The 13,239-nt window shown below is 35.3% G+C and overlaps 1 protein-coding gene across 1 annotated transcript in view; it reads right to left on the bottom strand.

Annotated features, from left to right (window-relative positions):
* Window positions 1-13,239, bottom strand: part of MRPL1 (mitochondrial ribosomal protein L1) — a 66,346-nt gene that overhangs the window by 34,111 nt on the left and 18,996 nt on the right. Inside the window, exons 3-6 of the mRNA XM_043448088.1 lie at window positions 11,899-12,157; window positions 9,566-9,649; window positions 8,400-8,471; window positions 2,562-2,673 (exon numbers count right to left, since the gene is read on the bottom strand). Coding sequence (XP_043304023.1) covers window positions 2,562-2,673; window positions 8,400-8,471; window positions 9,566-9,649; window positions 11,899-12,157 — 527 coding nt within the window. The remainder of the gene's footprint in view (window positions 1-2,561; window positions 2,674-8,399; window positions 8,472-9,565; window positions 9,650-11,898; window positions 12,158-13,239) is intronic.

Raw genomic sequence — 13,239 nt, 5'->3', positions numbered from 1 at the left:
CTTATAGTTACGTAAGCAATTAAAATAAAACAAAACTGGAGCATTAAACATGCTGCAAAATGTGCACATTCAGTCCAGCCAAGTTAGTTACACCCACTCCCATTACAAAGACAAAATGTAAGACAAAATGGGAAACTAATGAGCTCAGCTGCAGGGGCTTGTTTGTTTGTTTTTTAATTCCATCCATTTGCTCAAAACGTAATTCCTTCTTTTCCCTTACATCTTTTGTTGGATGTAAGGGGAATCAAATGTTCCTAAACAAGAATCTGAATAAGCTCTAAAAGTGCATAATACAAGCTTCATTTGTTCTAATGCACATCTGGTGTACTCTGTTTTAACATTTTTGACAGGTTAATCGTTTTGTCTTCATGTTTAAAGAACACAAATGTTTTGCAAGTGTTGTTGAACAGATCATGTAGGGGTGAAAAGAAAAAGCTGGGGAAGGTGAAAGGTCTGTCTGTTTTCCCAAGATGCTTTGGTAAGCAAATGGAGGTGGGGGACATACCTAGGTAACTTGACCATAGTATACAGAAGCTATGATTCATTATGAAAGCAGAAATAAAGTAAAGCCCACTAATAAAAATAAACATCTTCAGGGGAAACTTTTCTTATTTGCAATAAAGAAATGTTCTTTGAAAATCTTTCAGACTAAAACTAATTATCCCAAATTTTGTGATGAAAATGGCAATTAAAAAACCTCAACCCTAAAGAAAACAGACCAAAAGTTATTCAAAGAATGGATAAAGTTAGCAAAGGTGACAAAATTAATTTCCGTGAAAAACCAGTTAACCATGCAAAGCAATGAGCGAGCTGAATACAGATATACTCAGTATTCAGTTTCACTTTTAACTGACTATATTTAATATTATTTGGCTTTATTGCGCTTGAATTCAATTAGGAAAAAATTATGAGAATTATCTTCAAATTCAACTGCAATTCTGGTTTAATTTTTAAAATAATGTTCAATTTCAGGTCTGTCTTAGGAAAGAATGTAGTGTGATTCCATGAAAACAAATACTACTATAATGGAAATTCCTAATAAAAAGCACCAAATCTCCGTCCAATATCTCACAAGGATGTGTTATTCAATGCAGGCTATTCAAAATAAACAAAACTCCAATATAACGAAAGAACTGAAGAGTCCATTTGATTTTGCTTACAGTACAGAACATGGTCTATAACTGAGATGAGCATTAGTGGCTATCACATGTGAAGAATTTTAGCAGGGTTTTTTTAGCTCAACTAGAGTTAAAATTTGAAGATCTACTAAAATAATTTTAAAATACCTGCTCTTTTACCTTATAAAATTTTATTTGAAAAAACATTTATCTACAGCAGATATTCAGCACCACCTAAAAGAAACTGTGTCTGCTAGTGAACATACTCATTCCTCCCAAACTTACTCCCCATTTGCATTATTGATATCAACTTATTAGGAGAGATCCCTAGGCTTAAAAATCTCAGCATCATTTGACTCTTCCCTTTCTCTCTCTCAACATGTCCATTCTTAACCACATAGTGCAAAGTCCTATTATCTTTGACATCTGTCCTCTTTACTCCAGACTCATTATGAAGACTTTAGTTTAAGCCTCACCTTTATTAGTCTCCGGCAACTGCATCTGAACTGGTCTCCTTGCCTCTACTTTTGATTTCATGCCAGTATATTTTACAAACTTGCTAGATTAAAGCTCTAAAGAATCCCCCGACTTAAAAAAACTTCTAAGAGATTCCTGCTGAATATAGAATCAAGGTCCAAATTATGAGGATCTTATTCAAGATTCTACTCAATACAGCATCAATCTACCTTTCTAACATATTCTCTTTCATTTCAAAGTAGGGGTACCATTCACTACCGCCAAAGAAAACTAACTGATATTTCTTCGATGTAGTCTGTTCAGTGTCTATGATTAACAGATTCTACTTAAAATACCCCTCTTAGTCCGCTCACAAATTATTCAAGGTACAGTTTAAACGTCACCCCCTTTAGGATGTCTTCTCTGATTTCCCCACCTATGTATAGATTCCTCCTCTAAAGAACACCTACCGCATCTTGTGAATTTATCATATAATACTTCATACTTTATAACAAGGCTATTTATGTAGCACTCGTACTTTTCTTACTAAATTTCGTAAGGGGCAAATATTCATAAAGGGGAAAGTTGCTCAGGGGAAATAACTGCAGAACCATACACAGTAAGCCAGCATATACAGATGATGAATGCTAACATAAACGAGCATACATGTTATTTTGACAAAGAGACATAAGATAGTATGATGATAGTATACCTAGTGGGTAATGTGTTCCATTAATTTAAAATAAGAATATGGCCTAAATTTAAAGATCTGGTATTATAAGCAACTAGGTTTTCAAATTACATTAAATCACCAATATTAATGCCAAAGGAAAAAAAATTCTACACGTTCTTATGTAACACAAAACTGAAATACCACAGCATTTTATTTATTCTACACATATAACTAGCAATTTAGTTTTCTAATTAAACATATATATTAGAAAGTTGTTGATAGAGTACTGAAGTAGTAAAAGAACTCTCCCTTACTTCGATTAAACTTAGGAAATCTTGTTTTCAGTTTCTTCCTTAATGGATTAAGCTCGGGCATTATTTCTGGAACAGCTATATAAAAATCTGCTTGAATTTCATCATCCAAAATCTGAAAATCAGGAGGGAAAAGATAACCTTAGATTGCATAAAAAGCTTTATTTTTCTAAAAATAAGGTCTAATGTAGTAATAATTTCTTTTATAATTTAGAAAATACATATTAAGCACAATTCCTTTCTTCAAACACAAGGATCATATGAACATATTTACCAATTATGAAAATCTTCAGAAGCAAAACATTTTCTAATGTTTGCTTTTAAAAATAGCCACATCCATTATAAACAAACAAATATTTAATAGGTTTAATTCTTCCATGGGGTTATGTTAGTCAAAAGTGTTGATTAATTATGTTGGTTCTACAAGCTAGAACATTGCACTGATGTGTACGTGGCTCATACAGTCCTAACAAAGTTGAGTTTGTATGTCCATCAAAACTGAAAAAAAATCCTGAAATTTTTGCAAGATCACATGTAAAATTAATAACCACTAGCTACCAAATCATTAGCAACCACATTGCTTTCCTAAATTTGGAGCATCAAGACAACTGAATCTAAAATCAGTTTCACAAAGAACTGAAACTAAAATTCCTTTTGCCTCCAAAAAACAAAAGAGGAGTGGGATGGTCAAAGACAAGTTTACTTATAATTTACTATCCATAGTCTAATTTCATTCTAAGAACAAAGAGAATAATTTCAATTTTTAAAAGACATTTTAAATTAATTCAGGCAGGCACCCAGAATAATTACTTTACTTCTACAGTATACTTCATTTAAAAATTTAGTTGATTTAAAATTGAAGCAACTTTTTAGAGTAATACTGCCTGGGTAACAATTACCTTACCAATATTTATTTTTGCATAAAATCTTACCACAATATGTCATTCAAAGCCTTAGTTTGGGGTTACACATTAAACTATAAAAACTTGAACTCTAGCAAAATTAAGCATGATTCTGGAATTTTATTTTCCTGTTACTATTTTTTCTTTTTACAAATTCTTTACTCCCTAAATGGCATACTATGCTCCCCTGAACAATAACAGAAAGATAGCACTAAGTTATGTCCAACTCTTGTGATCTCATGAACTGTAGTCTACCAGGCTCCTCTGGGCATGGGATTCTCCAGGCAAGAATACTGGAGTGGGCTGTCATTTCCTTCTCCAGGGAAACTTCCCAACCCAGGAATTAAACTCAGGTCTCCTTCATTACAGGCAGATGCTTTACCGACTGAGCTACGTGGGAAGCCCTGAACAGTAATAATTTACATTAAAAGAATCCTTGGCATGTGAGAAGTATTCTTAGAATACTTGTAACGTGCTAACCATGTTACATGGTTTAGTTCACCAAGTATATACAACAATCCTACAAGGCAAGTACTAATATTGACCACACATTCTAGACAAGGAAGTTGAGGGCTTAGGGAGGACAAATGAGTCTGTGCACTTTTAAGTGGGAGACTCAGAATCCAAACACAGGTAGTTTGGCTCCAAAACCAGGGCTCTCATCACTACAAATATGAAAGCAGAGGCAATTTTGAAACATCAAAGAACTATATGTGAAATTTCCATTCTAAGATTTTCTAATCCTGATTCTAAAACATTTTCCTTTGGATTAAATTAAAATTATGTTTGAAAGTTATGCTCTAGTTAGCCTTTAAGATCATATCATAAAATATCACAAAACTCTATAGATGGAAATCAAAGAGACAAGTAAAAATGAAACAATTTTAAAATCCCTCAGAACAAAGCATACTTGTGACATTTCACAAGTATTAAAATTAAAGCAAAATGTACTTAAAGCAATTCAGTTCAGTCATTCAGTCTCTCAGTCGTGTCTGACTCTTTGCAACCCCATGGACTGCAGCACACCAGGTTTCCCTATCCATCGCCAACTCCTAGAGCTTACTCAAAATCATATCCATCAAGTCAGTGATACCATCCAACCATCTCATCCTCTGTTGTCCCCTTCTCCTCCTGTCTTCAATCTTTCCCAGCATCAGGGTCTTTTCAAATCAGTCAGTTCTTCCCATGAAGTAGCCAAAGTATTGGAGTTTCAGCTTTAGCATAACTCCTTCCAATGAATACTCAGGACTGATTTCCTGTAGGACCGACTGGTTTGATCTCCTTACAGTCCAAGGGACTCTCAAGAGTCTTCTCCAACACCACAGTTCAAAAGCATCAATTCTTTGGCACTCAGCTTTCTTTATAGTCCAACTCTCACATCCATACATGACCACTGGAAAAACCACAGCTTTGACTAGATGGACCTTTGTTGGCAAAGTAATGTCTCTGCTTTTTAGTATGCTGGCTAGGTTGGTGATAACTTTTATTCCAAGGAGTAAGAGTTTTTTAATTTCATGGCTGCAGTCAGCATCTGTAGTGATTTTGGAGCCCAGGAAAATAAAGTCTCTCACTGTTTCCCCATCTATTTGTCATAAAATGATGGGACCAGATGCCATGATCTTTTCTGAATGTTGAGCTTTAAGCCAACTTTTTTACTCTCCTCTTTCACTTTCATTAAGAGGCTCTTCAGTTCTTCTTCACTTTCTGCCGTAAGGGTGGTGTTATCTGCATATCTGAGATTACTGATATTTCTTTCTTTTTTATTTTATTTTATTTTTTTGCAGAAAGGCAGTTTTATTTATTTTTTTTTTCCAGTGGGTTTTGTCATACATTGATATGAATCAGCCATAGAGTTACACGTATACCCCATCCCGATCCCCCCTCCCACCTCCCTCTCCACCCGATTCCTCTGGGTCTTCCCAGTGCACCAGGCCCGAGCACTTGTCTCATGCATCCCACCTGGGCTGGTGATCTGTTTCACCATAGATAATATACATGCTGTTCCTCCCGGCAATCTTGATTCCAGCTTGTGCTTGCTCCAGCCCAGCATTTCACATGATGTACTCTGCATATAAGTTAAATAAGCAGGGTGACAATATACAGCCTTGACGTACTCCTTTTCCTATTTGGAACCAGTCTGTTGTTGCATGTCCAGTTCTAACTGTTGCTTCTTGACCTGCATTCTAGAACTAACACCCAAAAAAGATGTCCTTTTCATTATAGGGGACTGGAATGCAAAAGTAGGAAGTCAAGAGATACCTGGAGTAACAGGCAAATTTGGCCTTGGAGTACAAAATGAAGCAGGGAAAAGGCTAACAGAGTTTTGCCAAGAGAACACACTGGTCATAGAAAACACCCTCTTCCAACAACACCAGAGAAAACTCTACACATGGACATCACCAGATGGTCAATAGTGAAATCAGACTGATTATATTCTTTGCAGCCAAAGATGAAGAAGCTCTACACAATCAGCAAAAACAAGATAGGGAGCTAACTGTGGCTCAGTTATTGCCTGAGCAATATATATATATATATATATAATATATAACTCCTTATTGCCAAATTCAGACTTAAATTGAAGAAAGTAGGGAAAACCACCAGACCATTCCAGTATGACCTAAATCCCTTACAATTATACGGTAGAAGTGACAAATAGATTCAAGGGATTAGATCTGATAGTGCCTAAAGAACTATGGACGGAGGTTCATGACACTGTACAGGAGGCAGTGATCAAGACCATCCCCAAGAAAAAGAAATGCAAAAATCAAAATGGTTTTCTGAGAGGCCTTACAAATAGCTAAGAAAAGAAGAGAGGCAAAAGGCAAAGGAAAAAAAGAAAGATATACCTATTTGAATGCAGAGTTCTAAAGAATAGCATGGAGAGATGTGCTTCTTCTTCTACCTCTTTAAAAAAACAAATGTCTTTGCTTCAAGAATATACAATGGAGAAAAGACAATCTCTTTAACAAGTGGGAAAACTGGTCAACCATTTGTACAAGAATGAAACTAGAACACTTTCTAACACCATACACAAAAATAAACTCAAAATGGGTTAAAGATCTAAACGTAAGACCAGAAACTATAAAACTCCTGGAGAAAAACATAGGCAAAACACTCTCTGACATAAATTACACTAGGATCCTCTATGACCCACCTCCCAGAGTAACGGAAATAAAAGCAAAACTAAACAAATGGGACCTAATGAAACTTAAAAGCTTTTGCACAACAAAGGAAACTATAAGCAAGGTGCAAAGACAGCCTTCAGAATGGGAGAAAATAATAGCAAATAAAGCAACTGACAAAGAATTAATCTCAAAAATATACAAGCAGATCCTGCAGCTCAATTCCAGAAAAATAAACAACCCAATCAAAAAATTGGCCAAAGAACTAAACAGACATATCTCCAAAGAAGACATACAGATGACTAACAAACACATGAAAAGATGCTCAACATCACTCATTATCAGAGAAATGCAAATCAAAACCACAATGAGGTACCATCTCACGCTGGTCAGAATGGCTGCTATCAAAAAGTCTACAACAATAAATGCTGGAGAGGCTGTGGAGAAAAGGGAACCCTCCTACACTGTTGGTGGGATTGCAAACTAGTACAGCCACAATGGAGAACAGTGTGGAGATTCCTTAAAAAACTGCAAACAGAACTGCCATATGACCCAGCAATCCCACTGCTGGGCATACACACCGAGGAAACCAGAATTGAAAGAGACACGTGTACCCCAGTGTTCATCACAGCACTGTTTACAATAGCCAGGACCTGGAAGCAACCTAGATGTCCATCGGCAGACGAATGGATAAGAAAGGTGTGGTACATATACACAATGGAATATTACTTGGCCATTAAAGAGAATACATTTGAATCAGTTCTAATGAGGTGGATGAAACTGGAGACTATTATACAGAGTGAAGTAAGTCAGAAAGAAAAACAGCAATATAGTATACCAACACATATATACAGAATTTAGAAAGATGGTAACGATGACTCTATATGCAAGACAGCAAAAGAGACACAGATGTAAAGAATAGTCTTTTGGACTCTGTGGGAGAAGGCGAGGGTGGGATGATTTGAGAGAACAGCATTGAAACGTGTATATTATCATATGTGAAACAGATCGCCAGTCCAGGTTCGATGCATGAGACAGGGTGCTCAGGGCTGCTGCACTGAGATGACCCTGAGGGATGGGATGGGGAGGGAGGTGGGAGGGGATTCAGGATGAGGAACACATGTACACCCATGGCTGATTCATGTCAATGTATGACAAAAACCACAACAATACTGTAAAGTAATTAGCCCCCAATTAAAATAAATAAATTAATTGAAACAAACAAATGTCTTTGCTTCAAATGGGCTCCACCAGTTCTTTATTTTCTCAAGGTAGGCTGCATAACCTTTTTTAGCCTATAACACTTGAACTGAGTTGAGAGAACTGGTGTGGTAAAATTTAAGAGTAACCAAAAGTACCATATTATAGAGGTCAAATACTATCCTTTGCAATCTACTAAAGTAAATCACACTTTCCATTCCAATAAGGCAAAACAAACATCTGGCCTTTGAAATATGAATAGAGATATCCATGTAGGCTACCTTGAGGATTTCACCTTAAATCTCACATTCAAAACTACAAGAGTCATACTGTCCTTTCCAGTCTATCCGTAAAACTCTCACAAACACATAAGAAAGAAACAAAAAAAATCACAAATACAAATCAAGTATAATTAATATCAGGCTGTCCGGATAGTTTTTTCTTAGCTTGATTTTGAGACTCAAAAGAGTAGGAAAATCATCTGTTCTGTAAGGCTCTACTAACCATTTATCAAAAGATATGAACAGACTAGTTATGTTCCACATGTAATAAATCAATAGATGGCAAAGATAACAGAACAATTTCTGTAAGTAATGAATACGAAAATAATACCGTACCATCTGAATCAGATTAGTTCCTCCTGCAAATGCAGCTCCATTTTCTTCTGCTATTTTAATTTCTGATGCATTCTACCAAAAAATACAATAGTTTGAACATTAGTCTTTAAACAAATTCAGTCTGCTTTCAAGCATTTTGTCAGAAATACCACAGTTGAAAATAAAAACTATATTTTTTACTTTTAATTGAAAGTGCATCAGTTTTCAACTAGATGCATCAGAGATAATACATTCAGAACAAGCTTAGTTTGTAGGTGATTAAGGTATTTCTTGACTAATACATGAGGAAATATGTCAAAATGGCATACTAAAAACCCACCAAGTGGTCCTAAGTCTCCAATTTCATCAATACATCATTTTCCAAAAATAACAGATTAAAATATATTTAGTTTTGCTACTTTAAATGGAGACATTTTATCAATCCAGTATTACAAGAGTAAAGATTTTTAAATTTAAGAAATGAGAACCAAAATTTAGCCTACTATCTGAAAATCCAAAAGAAAAATACATAGTATTAGGTTTTTTCCTCTATATGCTTCATTTATACCATTTGGATTTACTGTAAAAATATGTCACTATTTACTCAAGTTTTGTGGCATTGTAAGAGCTATATTCTCTACTTTTCTGGGGAAAAAAGCAAAGAATTTCTTCACTGTAAGTGAGACAGATGACAGGAAGAAAAACACTTTACAAAACAAATGCATGAACATGTTATAAACAAATGTGCATAATACAAAAACAATGACAAAGAGCTGTATTACTATACTTATTATTGCCATGACTTTCTTGACTTTACAGACTAGATCATTTTAAAAGTGTGGTTTCTGTGTCTTCACAGCACTAAATGGCCCACTGCTTTAAAGTTAATGTTATTCTTATTGTTTGGAGAGTTTCAGCAGGACACAGCAGCTAGTAGGATAAATACTGCTCTTGTGAGAAACATAAAATAGTAGATAATAATGATGAAGTTAATGTTGTGGCTCAGCTCTTTCTCAAACTAATGATATGACCTCAAGTAAGTCATTTAACTGCTTTGAGTTTCACACGGGGAAAATATTCTAGGGGAATGCCAGGATTTCCTCTAACTCTATTCAGTTACTCTAATCATTGATTAATGTGATGTGTCAAAAACTAAAGGATATAAAAAGCTGACAAAAGTTACTCACCCCTGTAAATACGGCAACTTTACTCACTTCTGAAATGAATGGGTATGGCAAATTAAGAACACTGGCAAATGGCTCCACTTTTTTCTAAATATACAACAATGGAAAAACAATTATAAAAAATTCATTCATCTTTTCTATATCCAAAATATTCACTGATTACCTGTTAAAGCATAAGCGATTATATTTCCTTCGTAAGAAGTCAAAATAAAGATCTAAACCTCTTTCCCCAACTCCATACTCCCATGGCATGTGACTTCTTTCTCTACAGCATTCACCAGAGTCTCACATATTAAATTAAGACCTGTGTTTGCACAATCCTTATCTTCCCCAGCACCTAGTACAAGGCTTTCCACATGATGGATGCCAATAAATGTTTTCTACCTTGAATTAAATTCAAAAAAACATATAATTTTTTTTTTTACATCATCAAGGAGGACATGTATACAGCTATGCACATTGAACAATATCCAGCTAATCTGCTCAGTGGGTCACTCCTAATTTCCATGTTGGTTCTAAACAATCAGGTGACTCTGATGATATTAACTCTAAATCCAAGACAGACTGCCAAATCTGAAAGGCTATTTCAAGCCTCTGGTCTATTTTGAAACAACCTGGACCACCCACCACTTCCAGATATGTATGGGAAGTCAGTTGGAAAATCCCAAATAATGGCATGCATTTGAGGCACCCTAATGTGGGTGGAGTTTTTACAGGACCTCAAAACTAATTTGTTTAGTCACTGGGCCAAGGACCTGTCTAGACCTGTGACTCGGCTCTCTTAGGGAGACTTCACACGGAAACAAGTTCTAGGCCCATAGTTTTGTTGCAGCCTTAAGGTCCAGAAAAAGAGAAAAAGAGTTGTTTCATAATTAAAACTGACTGAAAGATTATATTTTTAGAAAAACTTGAGTAACATAACCTCCTGAGAATTTCTTTTCAGATAAGAAGGCACAAAGTCTTAAGCACACTTTATGTCAGACATGCAACTCAGTTTTACTGACTGTCATTCCTTTGCTATTAACAAGTCACAACTGGCTTCAGTAAATTTTTCAATGGAAAACAATCACAATAATAGCGTCCCCTGGGGGAATACTGGCTTGTTTTACAAGCACTCTGTCAAGAACAAAAAAGGTCTCAGGAAGAAAACTGAACCTATTCAATGTTATTAGTTTACAAGTGGCTAACATTTACAAAATGAAACTTGTGGTCCTACAATACTTCGTTATAAATTATACAACTGGTTGACTGAGAAAGTGGTTATGTTAGACACTACAATGTTTTCAAATAAAAGAACAGTAACACTATAGTATAAAATAAAATTTCAATAGGATTGGAATAAACAAAAAAATAACCAAGAAATGACACAGACCTTGGTTTAAATCTTAATTCCACCCCCACCTCTGGGGACCTTGAGCAAGTTTACTTCACTTTCCATGTCTCAGCTTCCTCTTTTGAGATTATTATAGAATTAAATGAGAACATGCATGAAAATAAGCATTTTACTTCCCTTTATAAAGAAAGGGGAAAACTGGGATTTGGAGAGGTTAAACCAACTCCTCAAACAGCAGGTAACTGGTGACCCCAGAATTCTGGCCTGTAATGCAATGTCAGCCTGTGCTCTTAAGCACTATGCTGTATTCCTCCTCAATCACTTGTTGCTGCTGAGGTTGTTAAATTGTACTCAAAAACACAGACCCTTCAGTTTTACAAAAAAAAAAAGACATCCTCAGAATAAAAATCAAAGTATCATCTCCAAATAAATTAATTTCTTAAGTGAGAAGCTTATCAAATTGAGAGCTGTAATGGACCTCAATTCTAATCTAGTATTTTTCCCACCTTTAGAATTTTACAAACAAGTCTTTTGTGGAACTGCAATATATAAGCAGACAAAGCAGAAATGTTTAGGTTGAGATGAGGGTAAGGGGCTTGGCACCCCATCCAAACTTAGTCTCAACCCAGGATTTGGAGGAACACATCTTCAGGCCACCAAGTTATCCAAAGTCCTTCCTGACTGAGAAGGAACAACATACCTGGACAGCTTAAGTCATTTTTCAAAGTTACAGTAATACCTCAATTAATTTTTACACTGCTTTTGTTCCTACCAATGACTTCCAGATAAATAGGAGATATGTGTTCATTGACTCTACAGAATGAGTTCAACATCCTATTTTATATTTGGAAAAGTAAAAGACAAACTTTAGTATTTTTCATCCTAAAGTTCAGAAAGAGCATAAGATTTTCTAAAAATTATTATAGGAGACAAAACATATTTTAAGTTAAGAAACAGCAATTCATTCAACCACTGTTGACAAATTTTAATTGAGTCTACATACCTTCTTCCCCAGTGTCATATCCAGTGTCAAATCAAGATAAACACCTTGCTTTGGATTTGTGAAGTCCAAAACTTGAAATTTCTTAAGTAAGTGAACAGCTTTCTCCACCTCGTATATCTGCCTTGGGTATAAGCGTTTTAGGTAGACATCATCTTCAGGTTCACCTTCCATAAAAGGATATGACTTTATTTTTTCTATATCAACTTTTTTCTCATTTGATGCTTTTTCTTTAGTACCTTTTTTTGTTTTCTTTGCAGGCCTTAAAAAAAAATTTTAAATCAGTTACCTAAATATGTAAATCGAAGAGACTTAAAAAGGAAGCTAATATATTTACATTTGACAGAAAAAAATGACAAAAGATAAAGTTTATTTTAATTCAAAAGCACAGACTTCTTTGTAGTTTTTTTTTTAGTTCAACAAATATTAAGCAAATTTCTGAACTGTTTGCAGTTGATACAAAGTTGGATAAGGTATTGATGTTGCTCTCCAGAAACTCAGAGTAGGGAAGATGGACATGCAAGCAGATAATTTCAATATGATGTGGTAAATACTATGAGAATGTTATCAGGGCCATGGGGAAAAGATAGTTAACTCAGCCTAGGAGGCAGGGAAGAGTTTGGGGGAAAAAAAAAAAAAAGACCCCAAAGTCAATTCTTAAAGGATGAGGAAGAATTAGCCTAAACATAAACCCAAGAGAAACAAAAACAAGGACACATAAAAACTTGTACACAACTGTTCAAAGCAGCGTTACTCAATAAAAGCCAAAAGGTAAAACAAGCTGAATACACAAAATGTGGTATATCCACACAGCAGAGTATTAATAGGCAATGAAAAGGAATGAAGCATTGATACACACTACAATTTGTATGAACCTTAAACACAGAATGCTAAGTAAAAGAAGCCAGTTCCAAAAGACCACACATTGTATGGTTCCATTTGTAGGAAATATTAAGAATGGGCAAAAAAATAAAAAAAGAACGGGCACACCTATAGAAACTGAAAGTAGACTCAGGCTGTCTAGGGCTGGGGAGGGGATAGGGAAATGGGAAGTGACTGCTAATGGCCATGGGGTTTACAGGGAAGATAACGAAATGTTCCAAAATAGACTGTGGTGACAGTCACACAACTCTGTGAACACACTAAAAATCACTGCGTTGCACACTTTAAGTGGGTGAATTGTATGGTATGCAAATTGTACCTCAATAAAGCTATTATTTAAAAAAACAGAGTTATCCAGGCAAAGAAACAATGTAATAAAAGCATTGAGGCATGATTAACAGAATGGTACACAAGGGGAGCCATTATAAGTTCTAGATGACTAGAGCAGGGGTTGGTAAACTT

This window comes from Cervus canadensis, chromosome 26, assembly GCF_019320065.1.
Source record: "Cervus canadensis isolate Bull #8, Minnesota chromosome 26, ASM1932006v1, whole genome shotgun sequence".
Lineage (NCBI taxonomy): Eukaryota > Metazoa > Chordata > Mammalia > Artiodactyla > Cervidae > Cervus > Cervus canadensis.
This window is presented reverse-complemented; position numbering and strand designations above follow the sequence as displayed.